Below are 21,489 nucleotides of genomic sequence, written 5' to 3'. Positions count from 1 at the left end.
CATGCACTGGCAAAGGAGCCCATCTTCTAGCTCTGAGGGTAACTGTTTGTTTAGGGTTAGCATGTTCCACTTCCCAGAGTGCTTGGCCCCTTTTAATCAACCCCAATCAGTCTCTAATCAGCCACCTTAATGAACAAAGAGGTGTGCATTATTGTATCACCAGTTAAATGCCTTTATTTGTTTGTTTACTCTCTGTCCCTATGCCCCTCCCCATTAAAATATAAACTCCATCCAACAGGAGCTTTGTCTCTCCTGTGTGGTCCAAGGGCCTGACACAGAACCCAGCATACAGTAGGCATTCAACATGCGTAACTTCTGTTCCATCATCCTTTTCCTTGTACCAATATTTTCTACTTATGAGATACTGGGCTTTAGAATTTCAATCTGGGAACAGTCTTAAGAGATCATCATGTCCCTGTATCTTTCAAATGACTGTAGCACTGGAACCATATTTTTAATCACACTAAGGCATATATCTATATTCCATATGTATATCTATAGATATACCTTTATATATATTATACACAATATAGATATACACGTGCCTTAGTGTAATTAAAAACTAGTGTTTATATACATGTTATATATACTTTACATATATCTTACTAAGTTTTTAATCATATGTCTATATTATGCACATATGTGTATACATGTGTATATATGATATATAATATATAATTATGTATATGATGTAATTATGTGTATATAATATATACACATATGTACATAATATACCCATAATTAAACAGGAGGTGGAGAGCTTGGAGGCCCATCACATGTTCCTCCATCTCCCTTTCCTACTACCATCCCTGAAGGACTCATAAGACATCTCTAGTTTAAAAGCCACTGATCTAGTCATTCACTCAACAAATAATTGTTGTGGATACAAAATGTTCCAGGAACTGCTTGGGGCTGGGATACATGTGGTGAACAAGACTGACAAGGTCCCTAGTCTCATGGAGCTTACATTCCAGTGGAGAAAGATAAGAAATGCACAAATAAATAAGGAATCAACAGAAACTCAGACAGTGATAAAAGTTATGATGACAACCAAACCTCTATAGAGGGGTAAAATGATAGAGAAGGACGAGAGAGAAAAAGAGATCAATCATGTGTGTCTACAATAGTTAGAGCAGCCAGGGAGGTCTCTCCAAGGAGGTGATATATGAGCCAAATCCTGTGTGTCAAGAATAATCCAGCCAAGCAAAGTGCCGAGGAATCCAAACCTTCGGGGTTGCAGATGGGGATACTAAGAAACAAAGGAGGGCTGACTGGTCCCAAGGTCACCCAGTTAGTTCGCAGAGAAGCCTGGACCAGAATGGAGGTCTCCTGTTACTCCACACTTACCATTAGGATACAATGTGCTCTTTCCTACCTTCTGCAATTTGGCGTACTCTTGTCTTCTGGAGCAACTTCCTTTAAAACGGATCTTTCCCATAGTCTTTAATACATTTCCTCATTTCTATTTTCTCTATGAAGTCAACATATAATCAGCTTGTGCCTCTATATACTAATAATACTATAATATATATATTAAAAATAACCATGGTAAACAAAGGTTGTGTGTGTGTTTGTGTGTGTGTTTGCGCGCACGTGCATGTGTATATAATGGGAATTTGGGGCACATTTTCTAAGCAAAAGTGAGACCCTATCTATCGGAAAAGAAAGGCAACACGACTTCCTTTATCTTAATACTTTTAAAAAGAAAAGCCATGTTGCAAAGCATAATATCAAGCATTTTCATCTAAAAATCAAAAAAATCTTAGAAGAAAAGCTAAGGAGTTTAGAAGTTACTAGGGAAAATGTCACCATCTCTCTGGCTGTAATCTAACAGTGAAGCTGCGTGTGTCTACCCTTTGAAACAAAATAAACAACAACCACAACCAAATGCCCCTTTTGGCCTCCTGCTAGTTACATCTTGCTTTGTGAAAGAAAATGCACTGGGCTGGCCTGGAGCCTAAGATGTGATCTACAGACCCCCAAGATTCTAGAAATCGTAAAGATGCAATTTGAAGAGCTATGCTCCACCTAAATCAAGAGATAGGGAAAGAAGGGATTGTGCTATCAAAGAAATTCTCTAGATTGAATATTTGGTTGGGTAAATTTTCCTTTGTTGCTTTGGAGCAGATCCTGTGCATTTCTTTTTTCCAGTTCTATTATAAATCCTTAAACAGATCTGAGTTTTAAGGGCTTAGGGCTGCCCTTGGGAAATAGGTGATTACACTCTCTGTTTAGGGTTTCAGTGATAAGGAGAAAAAAAGAAAGAAAAAGTGAGAGGCAGTGCATTGAATTCCCCTCCCCCCAGGTCAATTTCTCAGTGACTCTCTTTTGTAGTCCCATTTAAAGTGGAAGCATGTTAAAAAAATGAAGTGGTGACACTTATAAAACCCATCCATTAATATGCACTTTTCAACTGTTATATGTCTATGAAAGAGAGAGAAACAGATGGAGAGACTGACGTATACAGCTAAAAGACTAGTTAATTCCTGAAAAAGGAGGGCTCTACAAGAATATGTTTTTCGGTTTACATTTTATATTCCACGTAATTATTTCACAGGGGGACTGAACTGGAAAACTGCTTTACCCACAGAAATGTGGCAAAGTGTAGTTGGGAGGATCGGGGGAAAAAAATCAGTGCTTCCCCCCAAAGTCAATTTAATGAATCAAACTCTAGTCCTACAACTGTGGTTCTCATACTGGAACCCTAAACCCCATCAAATTAGGGTCAGATATGGAGTGAGTTGTTCATTACTTCTAGGAAGGGTGCAAAGCAATTAACATGGTTGTGCCCTCGCCCTCTTCCACAGCTGGCTGGACCTTGTTTCCAAGATTACTTCAGATCCTCCTCTCTAGCACGTCCTCTAAAAAACAAAACAAAATATTTCCAACCTTGTCACCTCTCCTTCTTTCCACTCTTCCTAGCAGATACACTTAAGGAGAGATTGAAGGCTGAAAAACAGAAGCAAAATATCAGGGAACTTATTCAAAGTGTATCAACCCAAAAATGGCCTCAGACTGGGCCAAACCACTCATCAAGTGCCCCCTCCTTGTTTTTCCAAGAAGGAAAGTAAGCACCAGGGAGGTAAAAGAATTTGACTAAGTTCTTACTAGTTGGTTATCAGTGTGAGCACTGGGACCTTCAACATCTAGTTCCCAGGCCAGTACTCTTTATTATCACTAATAAGTATAAGAAGTATAATATAGTATCCCCATATCACTCCCTCTTTGTTTATTCATTTATTGTGAAGTGTAAGATGGAAAAAAATGAGGCACTTAGAGTAATCTGCTACCAAAAAAAACACAAAAACAAAAACAGTAACAGGGATAGACGCTAGAAACTCTGCTCTTCAAGACAGGATATGCTTACTTTCCCCCGGATGCAGTACTCGCTAGCAAAGTATTCTGTGACCTAGAAGACCGAAGGCAATTACATTGCCCGTATATATTTGCTATGCTGTTTGACTCTCCCAAGGGCAGCATAACAGTACAAGGGGAGTGACATCTTTATAAGGTGAACCCTTTTCTATTTTAAGGGTACACTACCAAAGGCAGATGTGTTCCCTGGAGCGTAACAAGAATGCTGGAAATTTGGTAGTTAGGAGGAATGACAGCACCAGGCCATCATGCAGGAGGGAAAAAATAAATCGTTCAGAGGAACAGTAGCTTGGGAAGCCTCTGAGAACATGGATGCCCATGAAGTGAAAGTGAGATGATAAAGGTGGGGGGGAGGGGTCTTGAATTACAATACAGTGAGAAGAAACAAAGGACAAAGCGAGGAAACCAACGCTTAAGCTCTGCCATGTGCCAGACAACACGCTAGATTCTTTTATGGATTATCTCATATAATCCTCACAACATTTTAAGATACTTTCTATTATCACAAAAAGCAGAAAATGTCTTCAAAGATGCTAAGTAATCAGTCCTAGGGTAACACGCCTAAAGAGGTGGAACTGTCTTCTATGCTAAGCTTTTCTGGCTCTGATTCAGCCAACATCTGCTAAGTTATAAAACATCCCCCAAACGTAGTGGCTTAAAACAATTACGCAATATTTCCCATGATTCTTTAGGTTGGCCGGGCAGTTCCTCTGCTGATTCCACCTGGGCTCAGTCACTCATCTGGCTGTACTGAGTTGGAGGATTGGTTGGTCCAAGATGGCCTCACTCTCATGCTGGTGGCTGGTGCTGGTTAGAGGTTAGGGGCACTTTGGTTTTCAGCATGTGGACACTCATCTTCCAGTTGGCTAGACCAGCTTCGTTATATTGTGATCTCAGTGTCCCAAGAGGGCTTTTTTGAAAAAAACCATTTTACTGAGGTATGATTGACATAAAGAGCAGTACATATTTAACATCTACAACTCAATGAGTTTGGGGATGAGTATACACCCAGGAAACCATGACCACCACCAAGGCCAAAAACATATCCATCACTTTCCAAAGTTTCCTCCTGCCCTCTTTGTTTTTACCTACGTACTTGTTTGTTTGTTTCTTTATGGTAAGAACACTTAAGACTTACCCTTAACAAATTTTAAGTTCAAGAGGGCTTCTTAAAGCCCATCCTCAGAAGTAGCACAACGCTATTTCTGTCACATACTCTTGGTTAAAACAACTCACAAGGCTATTCAAGGTTCAATGGGGAGAAACAGCCTCCACTTTTCAATGGGAGGAGTGGTAAAGTCACATTAAAAGGGGTGTGTGGGATGGAAGGAGTCGTGATCATTTAAAAAACAACTTACCATAGGCTCTAAATTCCATGCTCCTTCTACTATCAAAACTAATATAAATCCTACATGGTCCTTAACTGTTCTTTTTTACAGATTTATTAAAAGGACTGCTTTTTATAACCTAGAATAGACGTCAAAAAACTTGGGCTCTAGTTCTGCCTCTACAGCTATGGGTGGGAACTTGGAGTGCTTGCTTTTAAATGGGCTTTAATCTTCTCACCTATGAGAGATGGGTTTGATCTGTTTTCTCTCTAAGGGCTCATGAGACTGTATAAATTGATAAAATAGTGCCTATTTTTTGATCAATATGAACTACCCCTCTGGGGGATGGGCAGGATGGAGATGAGAAGGTTAGAAATGGGATGGCTTCTATTTTGCCATATACTCCCTCTTTCATTGCTGTGCGTTTGGAATCTGGGGGACAGTGAGCAAAGGAAACTCTTTCCCATGGGTGGCTGAAATCTTCCATGATCTGGGTGCTGCTCTGATCATTTCCATTTAAAATATTCTAAGATGGCATGGGTCCTCCTGCATTATACCAAGAATAAAAGTACAGGTCCTTGCTCTAAGGGCTTCTAGACCCTGTTAGACAAAATAATTCCCATTCAACACACACTCACAGTGGAGGTGAGAAGGCTCCTGAGCTGGTCTCTTCCTGAGGGAGCTGGGAGCTCTCTCCGAAAGATATTGTTGCCTAGTCTTTGGAAGATCAGGTTCCCAAGGAGAAAACTAATGTTTAATTTAGCACAAAGACAGCTCAGAATCTCTCTCCCGGTGACCGAGCCTGCAAACAGATCCACATGCAAAGAATCTAAGCGAGAAAAGGAAGCTCTTGTTGGTGCAATGGCTACAGTACCTGGGTGCAAACTTTCCTGAACTATCTGCCGCCTCCGCCTGTGTTTCTGTCAGGAGGACCGCTGCTCTTTCCTGTTTACCCTTATGTCTGTACTTTACTCTTTTTCAACACCTCTGTGAAACAACCAAATGGGATAATACCACCAGCACACTGGTTTTGCTGTCTGAAATTACATGGTGCAGTGTGGCAATCAAATGTGCAAGCCTTAGCCGGTTTAGCAAGTATGGGCCCACTTAGGTGAACAACAACGAAAAATTAGTTTCTTAGCAGCTCAGTCAGAGAATGTTTTTATTTTTATACAATTCAGACTCCAGAGACCTCCAGAAATGAGCAGTGTACACTAAAGTGTGGCAATCGTCATTCCAAAGACGCAGTACAGCACGCATTGTATTCAATTAAGCCACTTCTTTGCACCCTGGTTACCATGACTCTAAGAGATTATACTGTGTATCCAGCAAACCCCTGGTAAAGTTATTAGCAGTTGAAGCAAACTTTGGCCTTAAGTAAATTTTCTGGGGGAAAAAAAAGAAAGAAAAAGACATGTAATTAACTTTCTGTTCAAATCCTTCAGAACTACCTGAAAAGAAGCCTGTTGTACAGTGAGGAATTCAAGGTGTTGGGCTTCCTGTGGGTGAGAGTTATGACTGTGCTGGAGAACTGAACCACATTCTTGACAAAAGAGAACTTTTAAAACAACGTTAACAATTCTATATTAACATAGGAACTGGCCGTGACTCAGCAAGAATACTGTTAAAAACAATACAAAACAAAACAAACCCAACAAGAGTTTGATTCTACATATCCTCAGAATATTATCCTTCAGGAGGAAGAGGGGGATGTAAGTTTAAATGATGGGGAAAAAGGAAACTAACAAAGTTTTGACTACCTTCTTTGCTCTGAGTTAGAACCAATAAATCCGTCCTTTTCCAAACATCATCCACCAAGAACAAGACTATTCTCATTCTAATCCTGTCACTTCTTCACAGAAACACTGTGCTTTTGATTAAGAATTATCCTCACAGAAACCTGCTTTGAAGTCTTGGCAACATTTTCCTCCTGTTTCTCATGGAAAGTCACTCTTGAGGAGGTACTAAGCAAAGAAGCGATTCCAAGCTAAGACCCACATCAAGGCTTGAAATTGTCAACATGCTCCAGGTTGGGGATGGGAAGAGGGCAAATTTGTGCCGCCTGTTTGTATGTGGTTTCAGTGAGAGAACTGATTCCTTAGCAACTTGGGTGAGGGACCTGGCTTTCAAAAGCATACATTTAAATCTCCACAGCAGGGAATGGATACAAAAACAAGACCCACATATATTCTGTCTACAAGAGACCCACTTCAGACCTAGGGACACAGACAGACTGAAAGTGAGGGGATGGAAAAAGATATTCCATGCAAATGGAAATCAAAAGAAAGCTGGAGTAGCAACACTCATATCTGATAAAATAGACTTAAAAATAAAAAATGTTACAAGAGACAAGAAAGGACACTACACAAAGATCAAGGGATCAATCCAAGAAGAAGAGATAGCAATTATAAATATATATGCACCCAATACAGGAGCACCTCAATACATAAGGCAAAGGCTAACAACTATGAAAGAGGAAATCAACACTAACACAATCATAGTGGGGGGACTTTAACACCCCACTTACACCAATAGGCAGATCATCCAGGAAGAAAATTAATAAGGAAACACAAGCTTTAAATGACACAATAGATCAGCTTGATTTAATAGAAATCTATAGGACATTACATCCAAAAACAGCAGATTACACGTTCTTCTCAAGTGCACATAGAACATTCTCCAGGATAGATCACATTTTGGGTCATAAATCAAGCCTTGGTAAATTCAAGAAAATCGAAATCGTATCAAGCATCTTTTCTGACCACAACGCTATGAGATTAGAAATCAATTACAGGAAAAAAACTGTAAAAAACACAAACACATGGAGGCTAACCAATATGCTACTAAATAACCAAGAGATCACTGAAGAAATCAAAGAGGAAATCAAAAAATACCTAGAGACAAATGACAAAGAAAACACAACAATCCAAAACCTATGGGATGCAGCAAAGGCAGTTCTAAGAGGGAAGTTTATAGCAATACAATCCTACCTCAAGAAACAAGAAAAATCCCAAATAAACAATCTAATCTTACACCTAAAGAAACTAGAGAAAGAAGAGCAAACAAAACCCAAAGTTAGTAGATGGAGAGAAATCATAAAGATCAGAGCAGAAATAAATGAAATAGAAACAAAGACAACAGTAGCAAAAATCAATAAAACTAAAAGCTGGTTCTTCGAGAAGATAAATAAAAGTGATAAACCTCTAGCAAGACTCATCAAGAAAAAGAGGGAGAGGACTCAAATCAATAAAATTAGAAGTGAAACAGGAGAAGTTACAACAGACACTGAAATAAAAAGCACCATAAGAGACTACTTCAAGCAACTATATTCCAATAAAATGGACAACCTGGATGAAATGGACAGATTCTTAGAAAGGTATATAGCCTTCCAAGACTGAATCAGGAAGAAATAGAAAATATGAACAGCCATTCACAAGTAATGAAATTGAAACTGTGATTAAAAATCTCCCAACAAACAAAAGTCCAGGATCAGATGGATTCACAGGTGAATTTTATCAAACATTTAGAGAAGAGCTAACACCCATCCTTCTCAAGCTCTTCCAAAACACTGCAGAGGAAGGAACACTCCCAAACTCATTTTATGAGGCCACCATCACCCTGATACCAAAACCAAAGATACTACAAAAAAAGAAAACTACAGACCAATATCACTGATGAATTTTGATGCAAAAATCCTCAAAAAAAATACTAGCTAACAGAATCCAACAACACATTCAAAGGATGATACACCATGATCAAGTGGGGTTTATCCCTGGAATGCAAGGATTCTTCAATATACGCAAACCAATCAATGTGATACACCATGTTAACAAACTGAAAGATAAAAACCACATGATCATCTCAATGGATGCAGAAAAAGCTTTTGACAAAATTCAACACCGATTTATGATAAAAACTCTCCAGAAGGTGGGCATAGAGGGAACCTACCTCAACAGAATAAATCTACACAGCAGGGAACTGCTAACTGTTTGTGACTCTGTGACCAGATTCACTTAAGAATTATTCGTCAGTCTGAATTAATAATCCAGTTAAATTGATAAATTTGGACTATTCCATTCTAATCTTTCCAAATTCTCAACAGACAGTCTAAATTTCTCACTTACCCACACAGTCCACACACCACACTCTCTGGGCAACTGAATGGAAACCCAGCCTTTATTGTAGAAGTAGTAAGGAGTCTAATAAACACTCAGTCTAGTCAAATTCTAGATTAGGAGTCCTAGAATCCCAGGAATGGAAGAGATATTAATTGATCCTGTTCTGAAGAAGACTACTATTCAACCCATTTCAGAGAAACGTAAACCCATCCCAGCCAGCATCTCCACAGTAAACTATTTAGGGATAGTATGGAAATACTGGATAATATGGTATACTTCACTAACCATTTGAAATAAATATAAAGAGAAAAGCCATGCCCTTCCATGAAGTATCCCTGACATCCTTTTGGGGACAGCATCCTAAGCTGGGAAAACCATGAATCTGATTTGAGTATGTCACTTCTCATATTAATAATAACAACAGTTAAAATTTATTGAGCCTCTTCTAGGTGCCAGGAAGTTACCTCACTTACTTAACAACCCTAAGTAGCTAGTTCTATCGCTATCATTCCATTTTACAGGTGAGAAAACTGAGACTGGAGAGTTTAATTAACTTAACCAAGAAGACACAGCTATTAAGTGGTAGAGCTGTGATTTGGAACCAGGTAGTCTCACCCCGACCCCAAGTTCTTAAGTGCTATGATGTCTTGCCTCCGTAAACTGACTTTAACACTTCTGTTTCCAACTGCATCCGCCCCACACACACACCCCTTTCAGACTGTAAATTCCAAGAAGGCAAAGGCTATATCAAATTGTTCATCACGGATACAATTCTCTTGGCACAGAATAGCTGCACAACGATTCTTTATTAAATTCATGGATAATTTCCCCAAACTCAAAAAAGCACCCACATCCACAATCTTGATATGAAATTTCAGAACTAAAACTGTTAAGAACTGGAGACCAGAGTGCATGTCAAATACTGTTATTTGCCTGTCTTAGTCATTCCTTGGGCAATTTGGTTACAGTAGGGCCTGACCCTCTAGTCTTCTTCAAGCCTTGATGGAAAATACATAAACCTCTCTCTTCATCCCCTCTCCAAGGAAAAAGAACAGCTTTCATTCTTTCACACCTCTCCCTTAGGTATGTATAGGAAAGGGTAGGAGTTGGGGGCTGAAGATGGAGAGCCACACCAGCTATGATGGTCAGTATCCCAGCATCATGCCTCAAATCAGGGAAGAAAGGAGTTGTTGGCTTTTCCCCTCAGCCATCTACTACTCCATCGGGAGCCTTTCCTGTACCCTGTGAACATGAACCAAATAGGCGAAACCGGTATCTGACTGACCTTAGGGCAAGTAAAAGATCTGTTAACACACATGCAATTAAAAAGCAAGGAAGAAAGCAAGTAAATCTCAGAGACTATCTGGACTCACAGCTTCTCATAAATTTCTGCTCACAATTTTGTTTGTTTGTTTGTTTTAATGAAAAGACCTTTTCCAAGTTAATAAACTCATTTGCTGGGAAGATCAGTTTACACATCAAGAGAACCCACTTTTAACCGTGGGGGCAGTTCTTATTTGCACTGTAAGGCCTAGCCAGCCTAAGAAAAGAGAGATGTAGTTCTGCTTCTTTTAGTTTCTCTTCTGCGTCTAGCGACTGTGCTTTTAAAACCAACTCCTTTCGATGCCAAAGGCCATGTCACGCTGTATATAACTCACTGTGAATGGGAGAAGTGTGTAAATAGCAAGGCATTAAGCAGCTCAAGGGACTTGAAGATAGGTAATACAGAACACTTAGGCAGTGTGCAACGAGAAGAGGCTGCTGGAGGGGAAATGTAATACTTGTCTTCAAGTATATGAAAGATTATTATTGCTTCATAGACGCTGACTCCTCTGAGCCTTCCAAGCTCGGCCATTTCCCAGGGCTTCTGATAGACTCTTGCTGGAGCTCCGGACCCTCCAGGAGGTGGATCGACCTCACAGGCGCCCCTCACTCCTCACACCCAACCACAGTGGCAACCAGGCTCCACTCTCTGTCCCCAAACACTCAAGGTTCACCCACATGGGCACTCAGCGATCCCACTCCTCATTCTCCTTCTCTTTCGCTCCTCCCAGGCCTGCTGGGGACCCACATTCTCCAACAAGCGCTGCCTGGACTGGGTTTGACTCTCTCTTCTACCAATTGCTAACAGCACTCATGTTTTGAGCCCACTATGTGCCAGGCACTATGCAGACCGTTTTGCTAAAAAATATTAGCTTTATTTTACAGTTGATACTGATGCCCAAAAAGAAGAAAATGACTTCGCCAAGCTCATGCAGCTAAGAGGTGTGAAGCAGAGATCAAACACGGGCCCAACTAGAAAATCTATGCATGAAATTCTTCCACTTATTGAATCTCTAAGCCTGTTTCCTTATTTGTAAAATAGCTAAATGTTGCTTACTCATCTCTCTTTTTTTTTAAAGCATTACATAAAGTATACAATTAAAGTGCCTTGACAATCTAGGGCTCAATAAATATTTATTCCTCTCTCCCTCTGATTTTCTATATCAGTTTTGGTCCATTCTACCTAGTTAAGTACTACTACTGTTACTGTGTCAATGTGGTCTTGATTTGCCAACTAGCCTGTAAGTAAGAAGGGACTACGTCTTTAGCTGTATTTCTCTATTCTCCCACAGAACTTGTTAAAGTGTGAGGGAAATTATCATGAAAATGCAGAAGAAAGAATTTAGAATTGTTTTTATTAAACATGATTTGCCTATGATCATATAAAAGGGGCTGGATTAAAGCACAAGGAAGTAGTTGAATCCACACAGAATGGTTTAGCTGCCATGCATAGCACAATTGGATGATTTTTTTCAAATTTCCTTCTAAGCTTTCTGAGATTAAATAGCAGTGCTAAAAACAAACACACACGACAACAATAAAAATAAAAACAGCTAATCAAGGCCACTCTTTTAGTCACATGTGATTGTTATGTCTAAGAACATTTGAAAACCCATGCCTGTCTCAGTACTTAACAAAAGGTTTACTGGCATGGGAGTCATACAGCATTAGCCTTTAAGGTTTAGGAAAATTTGATAAACATCACCTAGCAATGACATTATTTCAAAGAAAGCAGATGCTTTCTATAAATAAACATTGACCTAAACAAGCAAGACATCTTGGGTGACATAATAACATTACTTGGCTGTCAAAACAAACTTTCTATCCATTTTTGATAAAGGATTGTACCAACTTCTCTCTCCACTTGAACTCTTTTGCCTTTGTGAGATCTTATAATTATATTTACTGGAAAGAAGTAGTAGGAAGGTCCTGGAGAGATAAGAACTCTCCCTTTATTACTTTGTTCTGGAAAACAGCACAAAAATAGGTCAGTTCTTAAAGAAATAATGGCTGCATATATAAATAATGTAAACACTCCTATCACTGTCCTAGGGAGGATATTCATCACATGGACAGCTACAGACACCCAGATCTGGCCAGTGAATTGTTTCTGTTCTCAGCAACCCCACTCACAAATTTTGAATTGTCAATTGGAAACTTGATTATTATCAGTTAAAAATAACCAGGGAACTCTGGCAATGATTTAACTTGTTTGACTTTCTTAAGCTAACAATTAACATTTTAGACTATTGTTGACAAAATATTTAACTTTCCCATGTCATTTGTGCAAGCTGCTTTTCTAATATTCCTGACACACTCTGGTGGACACACCTTTCCAAAGCTGCTCAGGTCTGTGCAGGGGCCTGTAAAAGACCCTAAACACTTTCACGCCGTTGCAGATTTTAACTAGGATTTCCTGGGACCTTTGGGAACACTTAAGTACACTGATATCTCAGTCTTATCTTGACAGCACTGAATTTGAAATACCAATCCCTCTATTTACAATAAAAGCTATTTCACCATTTAAAACAGACAACTGAAAGCTTAAGTACACTTTTAATCCCTGGAAAAACTGGCATTATGATTCGTTGTTTAGTGGTTTATTATTAGTAATACTAGTAATAATGCCTTGCATTTCTGCAGTGCTTAATTTTTTCCAAAGCCTATTCAGAAAAACACATTCATTTACTTTCTCAACAAGCTAGGGCAGCACGATTGTTCTGTTTTACAGATGACTGCTAAGTAACTTGTCCTAGGTCACCCAGCTGATTAGTGACCAAGCAGGCACAGAACTGAGGATGCAGACTCCTTGTCTGATCTGTTTTCTTTCCTCCACACTACATTAGAGAAAAGATAATCTCTGAAGCCAAAGATGACTTGGAACCACTTATCTATCCATCCTAGCAACACAGTCTAAGCAACAGAAAAAGAGCTTGTCTCAGGCAAAAGGGAAAGATTAATAATGCACCACGGAAGCTCTAAACCTTTCTGTTCCACGGACCAGCAATTATTCAGTTTCACAGTTCATTCAAAGATTCAAACATACTTCACCAGAAAATGATTTAGTGCCTAAAGCCTGCTCCAAGTGGTTAGAAATGCAGATCTGCTTAAACCCTTACAATCCAGGCCCTCTGAAAGGCCCTGTTCCTGCAGTCTCTGCAGTAATGGGGCTTCCCCTGAACTTGTACTTGAGCTAAATGAAGAAACTGGCTGAGTAAGGGCTGCAGAATTAGGCTCTCAATGTGGACAGAATTAGAACCGGCTTGGAGGTTATTCTTGCATTGTTCTTGAAACTCAGGCTATTGAAAATCTCAGACATTATATATTTCTTGTAGTATCACACCCCTCAAAGTCAGCACTATCCCACAGAACAGAATTTCTCTTTCCACCCTCATTCAAATATTACTGACTATATACAAGGCATCGTACTAGCAGGTATGCAGGATACAAAGCTTTCATCTGAAGACACTGTGCGTATTCGACTTTAGATGATCAATATTCTCTCCCTTTCTCCAAAGGACATTTATGGCCACTTAGCGCATACGAATGAACTATTAAAGGGATACCTTCAACACACCCAGACAGAAATAAATCTGGTTATGGACACAGTATTAAGAAAGAATTCTGACACCCATTGTGCACAAATGCCCCTTTAAATGGATGATGTTCCTGAAAATAAGAGAAGCCTGAGCAAAGTGAGAACTGCAGATTTAACGGGCTTAGTGAATAACTCCCAAATGCCCAGGCCTCCCTTCGGACACAATGTTATCAGGTTAATACAGTACTTGCATCACCATCTCTGAGTACCATGCTGAGTAACAAAGTGCCAAACTTAGAAGCTAAAATGGAGAAGGGAATTTCCAATAACCAAAAGAGGAGTAGTGGATCAACCCTTGCAAAGGCACAGGTTTGCAGTGAAAAGCCGCCATCAGAAATAAACTGGACTTTTTACTCCTAACTCACACTGCGTCTCTCATCAATCATCACGGCACTCGAGGAAGGAGCTCCTCTAAGGGGATGTTTTAGGGGATGGTTGGTAGTAAGGAGAGAGAAAGCAGATTCCCTTCTAAAACAGGAGTGAAGGAGCAGCCACCTTTGGCTTCTGCAGCCGTAAACCTCCAGTCGGGAAAGGCCAGACACGGTGCTCTCACTTCCTCCCAGCATGGATACTGCTATCATAAACTTACAATAACTACTGAAGTTGGTTTCATTTCGGATCCCCAAGACCCCAAGAGAAAAAGGCAGCCTCATCTTCCTTCCAAGTGGGAGAAAAGCGAAAACCAAGAGAACAAGGCCATAAGCAGACACCTTCCTTGCAGCGGCTGGGATGTGAAGGCCATACAATCTTGGCACCCAGGACAGAGATCTGTCTTCTCTACTGAGAAAGGCTGGGCGCCTGGTTCCCTGTATCACCCCCAGAAACACTTACCAGGAGACTGTGAAGCACACAAGGCAGTATTATTGGGAGACTTGCAGACAGATTATAAATTTACTGGGGACAATCGAGGCATTTAGATGCCTTTGGCTGCAGATGCCAGTGACACACACACACACACACACATACAAACCTTATTCTTCTCTCCATTTGAGTGATTCTTTGCCCGCCCTTCCCATACCCCACTTTACCTCAGCATCTCTGTTTCACGCAGCAAACTCTCATTGCTGTCCTAGGGAATTCCAGGGGGAAGTGGGAATAAAGCAGGTGGAAGGGAAAAGAAATTAGGCCTTGAAGCACTAATATAACCCCACAGGCTAACTGTATCCAAGGATAAAACAACAAACATTGGGCAGTTTAACTGTTAGCAGTTATCTTTCGTCTGGAGTTGGCGCCAGGAAGCTGCAGTTCTAGGCATCCCAAGCAAAATGTATGGCGGAACAGAACAGCACCAATCCAGCCCCTAGACTGTCTGGAAGCTTCACCACCACAGACCCAGGCCAGGGATAAGGAGGAGCCACCAAGAAACATCCTTTGGGTCTGGCTGGAGGATGTCCTCTCCCTAGAGCTCCTTCTCAAGTTCCCTCGGAGAAGGAGTTCAACCCAGTGCCTTCCTCTCCTTTGGGCTTTTTGAGGACATTTCAGCTTGCATGGCCATTTCCTGTTGCTGACTTTCATTAGGGCTGCTTTCAAACCGGAGCTGCTCTGTGAGCGGACACTGGACTTCTGAAGCCCCACAGAAGTCAGAAATGGAGGAAGCTTGCAGGGCTGCAGGGCTGCAGGGCAGCGCTCCACCTTCCACCCTGAGGCCACAGGCCCAGCAGCTTTGGGGGGAAAGCCGGCACACATGGCAGGCAGTCACCTGATCAGGGCTGGCACCAAGAACCAATGAGTCAAGGGCCACTCCCTCTGGGATGGGGTGTGTCTGTGCCTCTGAGGAAGAACTTGCAGCCAGAAACCTAATCACGACTTTCAGGTTGGATGTCCTGTCGCCAGGAATGGCTGAAGACAAGGCACGCTCTAGGGTGATGGCATGGAAACAGCCCCTTTGTGCTGGCCCACTTTAGTGAAGGCTGTAAAGTCAGCACTATCTGACTGCAGTGCCTGGGGAAAGCAGCCAGATGGGGACAGTGGGGGCGTCTAGAAGAAACTGGGGAGCAGGCCTTGTAAAAACCCTCCCTTACCAGTCTTTGGGCCATGTCCCCAAGTTTTTGTTTTTGAGTGAGGGGATGCTCTGGGAACTTGCTCTGTTAGAGATTCCCACGTATGTCCTCTTGACCCAAGGAGAAGGGGCCACGTCAAAGAGGGAAGGAGAAACGGGACAAGAAGGAAAAGGCTTGGCTAAAGGTCAGCTGGACTCCTAAACAAACGCTTTCAGGCTAAGCACGGCTTGTTGGGCCTAATCAGGGCTGGCTCACCAAAGCAGGAGGCTCCCTGAGACAAGACCTTCCCCAATGGCTCAGATTTTGCCGCTTGTAGCCAACTCTTCTGCAAGCTGTGGACCCCAGAGAAAAACTCCCAAACTCAAGTTTCTTACCACTTAAGGAATACTCTACAGGTGGAGGAAAAGCCATGAATGAGCACCAGCAGAACTTGCCGAGGAAGGCTTTAGTAGCACATCACAACCAAGACGCGCAGTGGCCTTTGAGGTAGTCAGGTGGCATCTTGGCCCACTGCGCTGCCATCCACTCGACATTGGGCCAAGGCCAGCTCTGCCCTCGCCAAAGGCCACACACCCACAGCCAGAATCAGGAGAAAACCAGGTGCCTTACCGCGATCAGGGCCGAGTTCCTCTGGTCCCCCGGGGCTGAAGCGGGTGGCTGCTGCTCCCCGGCGATCCCACCACTGCCACCATTATTGCTGCTGCTCAGCAGGTGCTGCTGGTGGTGATGGTGATAGTCTGGTGGGGGTGGTGGGGCCGCAGTCGCTGCCGCTTGGGAGGCCGTAGGAGGGGCAGCAGGTGGCGGTGGAGGGGCTGTCGTGGTGGCAGCAGTGGCAGTGGCCTTGGTGTGTTTGCCAGGCTTCCTCACCCCCTGGCCATGCTGTACGAGGCTCAGGAGCTGCAAGGTGCTCTCTCTTTCCCGGTCTGAGCTCTCGGCCCTACCCCGTTCGTAGCGTCCTTCACAGCTCAGGTGGTGTTGGCGGCAGACGGCGATCCGAGCCCGAAGGCGCTCCACGATGGCACTGTGCACTCTGGGGGTGACCGAGCCCCCTCCAAGGAGCCCCGCCCCAGGGGCCCCCCCTAACCCTCCTGTGGGGGCCTGCGGGGGCGCTGTGTCCCCCATCTTACTGGACACAATGATTGCTGCCTCTGGGATGGTGAGGTGCACGGAGGCTATGGCTGGTTAGTGCAGGCAAATCTGCTTTTGACAATGTGCGCTCAGTGTTCAGGGCCACATGAATAGAGGTCTTCAGAGGTTGGTGGGGGGAGTAGTGGAGAAGGTATGGGGGAGGGGCGTGAGTAAAAAGAGGGTGAGGGGAAAGAATAGAAACCAATCGCAGAGGATACGTTGGAAACAAACCCTGATCAACTTACTCTAATTGCATTTGACAGCTCTGGAGAAGTTGGACAGAGTTAGTGGGTTTCTTCCCCCCCCACCAAGCTGACAAGAGCCACTAGGTACTTTGTAAACACACGATCTGGGGGTTAGAGCAAGAATTCAGGGATTGTCAAGTGAGAGACAGGAACAGACAGCAAAGGGAATTGTGAGAGGTATTAATAGAGAGCTGGACTCCCCCTCACCTAGTTGTTTTGGAAGATTCTTTATGGGGATGTTTCTGCAGAGAAATCCATTTCCACCATGGTCTCTGTAACCCACGGCCTTTACTTTTCCTCACCTTAAAAAAAAAAAAGTGCTGTTTCAGAAGCTTTTTGAAGTCAATGTTCAAAACGTACAAAAATCAAGAGAGACTGTCTTTTGGCTTTTAATTTGTCCTCCCTTTCCCTTTGCTCCGGTGTTTTTTCCTCTTTGGGGGACGGTAGGATGTGGTCTTCTCCCCAGAGAGGGAGACAGCTTTTCAATTGTTAATGTTAGTAACTGGACTTCTGGACCATGCTTTTTTCTTCAGCTAATCCAATCACCAGTAAAATCCTCATTCCCGCTAAGGTTTCCCAGCCTTAAAGGAAAGCAGCCTGAAGTCACTAGCCACTGAGAGAGAGATCCTTCAACACATTTTTTTCTTTCCCGCTTACGTTTCCAGTCCTCACCCCCGGCTCGATTCTAATACAGTATCAAGAGAGACAAACTCTTCCGAGAGTAATTTACAAACGATGGTCAAACTTACAAACTTCCAGCAAATTGCACCGAGTCATGTCCAGCCACTTTGCTGTCCACTTTTGTACATTCCATCCCCGGCCAGTGGATCTGAGGGTCTGGACTCGCAATAAGCAATGTGGTTCTATCTCTTGGATTGCTCCGCTTTAGAGATGGAAAAGAAAAGTAGCTGCTGGTCTTTTCCTTTCTCTTTCCCGTCTGTTGTTCGCCGCTGGGCTGCCACTGGCTCCGCTGCCCGGAGTCACGGCGATACACAGGCTTTCATTGTGCTCCGATAGGAGAGGGAGAGAAAGAGAGAGAGAGAGAGAGACAGAGGGAGAAAGAGAGAGCCAGCGAGCTGCAGCGGGGGGTGGGGGGGCGGAGGGCGGGGGGAGCGCTCGCCCGAGGCTCCCTGGTGGAAGGCGGGTGCCACTGCACGGGCGAGCGAGGCGGCCGGCGCCGGGGAAAGGGGAACGCAGAGGGCCTCCCAGCGGCCGAAGGGGTGAATCCCTAAGCCGGCGCATCTCGGCGGCGGCGCGCGCAGCTCGGCCTCCGCCTCGGCTCAGCGGGGACGGCTGGGGAAATTCCCCAGCCTCTACCCGGCTACTTCACCAGCTGGAAATGTTGAAGAAATTCCCGGCCCGGGGATGTATTTTCCCTTCCAGTCCTCCGTTACGCCCCCCTGAGGATGTCATTTTCATTTTTCAGTATGTTGTCCATGACACCCCTGAGCACCCTAGCGAGAGCTGGGTGAGCGCAGAGGAAATGTTCAAGAGTGTCATAGGGAGACGTAGGCTGTGTGCGTGTTGGGGGGGAGGGGGGAGGGGAGGGGGAGGGGAAAGGGGGGAGAGGAGAGGAAATCACTTCATTAGCTCCTAAAGAGCAGGCGGGTGTCTGCTCGCCTGTTTTGTCTCTGGATGTCAGTCTGGGTGGTCACAAACAAATCAACAGGAATAACTAAAATATTTTACCATGATGAAATTACCAACACCAGTTCTAGAAAGGGGAAAAAAAAAGATTTCTTAGAAAATACAAGCTTGCCTATGACAAACCTAATGCAAGATCTGCGGTCTTCATAGCTGTCTGGTTTACATACACAATGAGAAAATCATTATGTAGCAGTCGAGTTTCAAGAAGTTTACTAACACAAACCAAATAGATGTCTGACACAGACTGTTGGCCCCTCATCTGCAGATAATCCTACATTTAAGATCTCAAAATGTTTATTGGATTCTGCTTATTATCATCAATAATGGAGGATAAATTAAGGTGAGCAAGCACAATATTGGTATAGTCAGGGCTGTAAATATTCTGTGATCCTAAGTTGGAAGTCATTTGTATCCAAGGTCTCAAGCAATGGGGCTTTGTTAATCTAAACCAACACTGGCATCTCAGTAACATGGTCCTGCTTCAAACTGAGCTGTGGATAGACGTGAATGGGTAAGATCAGTGCAAACATTTTAAGACTGGATTTATCTACAATTTAGTTCTTGATAAGCTGGCCTACATTCGTTCATTTTATTTTCACAAATTCTGGAATGTCAGTTTGGAATTTGGGACAAGTGCATTCTGATGGACTAACACTACTTTTCATTGGAACATACTTATATCTGTCCCTTCCAAGGCTAAGTTCCTCACCACTCATGGAGAAAGGCAGAAATATATCTTTGTTAGGTATGGAAATGTGAACGGAGAACTCTCTCTTGAGATGTCATTAAAAAGTGAAGGAGTTTTGATCATTTTATATTTGATTTTTAAAAAGGTGTATTCATTAGACATTATCTTCTATTATTATTGGTACTCTATATTCAGCAATCATACTTAATAAAAGAGAAAAAATTTAATATTTAAATTAAAACATACTGTTCACTCTAACAGTCCTGCAGTAGCATGGGTTTTGATTAATGACACAGAGTTTTTGGTCAAATTTGCTATTCCTAACTGATATAAACTTTGATTTCTAAGCTAGACAAGGAAACACCTTAAAAACAATAAATTTTCATACTATATTCTAGTGCTGTAGGACACTCCTTTACAGTGTCTTTTGTACACACTTACCCTTTACAGCCATTTAATTTCAAGCTGACATCATCATCCACATCCTCATTTCCATTCACATCAGTTCCTATTTATTTACAGTCACTGTTTCAGGCACAGCCCTTCACATATATCTCCCTTAATCCACCAACAACCCTGAGGGAGAGGTATTATTAACCCCATTTATAAATGAGAAGACTGAGGCTTATCAAAATTAAACTATTTATACTAACTAGGCAGTAACAAATCAGGACTCAAACTTAAGCCTGATTTCAAACCTATACTCTCTTAAGCCTGATTTCAAACCTATACTCTCTTAACCACTGGACTTGCTGCCTTAGTATCAAGTGTGAAAAGAGTTACAGGGAAACCAGACTATACCCAAAACAACTCAAGGGCTGCAATTACACCTCAATGGACATGCTGGAGTCTAAGCAAGTCCTATAATACCTCCAAGAAAGGACTAGTGAATAGAACTACTCATTTTAGTATGAGAGCAGACAAGTGAGAAAATATGGTCAATTACATCCAGCTGCCAATAAAATAAACATTTCTTTTTTTCCTTTGATGGAACTGTTCCGTCTTATATCCCTAAAGCTTCTGTAATAGCCCTATAAATTTTTTTAAGCCTCAATTCCTTTTTATTTGTCCACCTGTCTTCCCCATCATCTCTACTATTCATTGCAACCTAACACAAAGGATTTAACACTATAGTAATAAATGGTATGTCATAATACCTGCAAAAGTTAATCGTAATTTTTCAGCATTTCCATTTTCTTCTAGACTACTTGCTTTTGGCCCCGTGATCCAATGTAATTCTCATTTCCTGACAGCCTGTCTCTTTGCCGTTCTTTTGGTGTTATCACGTATATAAAAGCATCTTGTACTCTCCAAACACCCACTGAAGAAGCTTGCTCGGTTGCAGTGACCTCAGACATCAGCAAAACTACTTATTAGCATTTCCTGATCAACAGTTAGAATGCTGTGCTAACAGGAAAAATGCTTCAAGCCAATAAGATGCCTGACCTAGGAACTGGGTCAACTGCCATCATAAGTCCCTAAAATCATTAGTGCCTTCGTTTTTACAAATTAAATGCATGCTATTTAAAAAAACAGAAACTAATTTTTAAAACTTTCAGTTGGAAATCTCACTCTTCAGCTGGCTCAAGCTTGTCTGTAGTGTCACATACAAGAAGTGAGGCTTCCAGGGTCATCAGAGATACTTTAGAGATCATTCTTTTGTTTTCCTTAGACTTCTTTTTTTTTTTACAAATCATTCAAGATCCTTCACCCTTTCCACTTGACTATCACATTTCCTCTAAACTCTGCCTTGCATCATTTTGGACACTGTCACTTCATCATCAGCTTTCAACCGTGGCCTCGTATAGTTGAGGATTACTTCCATATGACAGAAAAATAAGAATAGACATATGTGACTGAAATTTCTATTTCACACTTTTTAAAAAAAGGTATGCATTCCTCACATGAAACATCAGCTTCTGTATTCTCACAGCTTTGTAGCTCTTCCTACCTGTTTTGTTCACAATCATAATAGGGATAATTTTGGAAAATTAATTGCAGAAAATATTAAGTAATCTCTATGTAAGAATTTAATAAAA

At 42.1% G+C, this 21,489-nt stretch overlaps 1 protein-coding gene across 2 annotated transcripts in view; it reads right to left on the bottom strand.

Moving 5' to 3' along the window:
* MAML2 (mastermind like transcriptional coactivator 2) overlaps nt 1–18,162 on the bottom strand; it is a 344,128-nt gene extending 325,966 nt beyond the window's left edge. The window contains exons 1-2 of one of the 2 annotated variants that reach the window (XM_057748804.1): nt 17,865–18,162; nt 16,352–17,417 (exon numbers count right to left, since the gene is read on the bottom strand). In XM_057748804.1, the coding sequence (XP_057604787.1) occupies nt 16,352–16,864 (513 nt within the window). In that variant the 5' untranslated portion in view covers nt 16,865–17,417; nt 17,865–18,162. Of the gene's footprint in view, nt 1–16,351 lie in introns of both variants that reach the window. The other variant, XM_057748803.1, reaches the window with a different exon arrangement.
* Between the last annotated feature and the right edge of the window lie 3,327 nt (nt 18,163–21,489).

This window comes from Hippopotamus amphibius, chromosome 9 (genome assembly GCF_030028045.1).
Source record: "Hippopotamus amphibius kiboko isolate mHipAmp2 chromosome 9, mHipAmp2.hap2, whole genome shotgun sequence".
Lineage (NCBI taxonomy): Eukaryota > Metazoa > Chordata > Mammalia > Artiodactyla > Hippopotamidae > Hippopotamus > Hippopotamus amphibius.
This window is presented reverse-complemented; position numbering and strand designations above follow the sequence as displayed.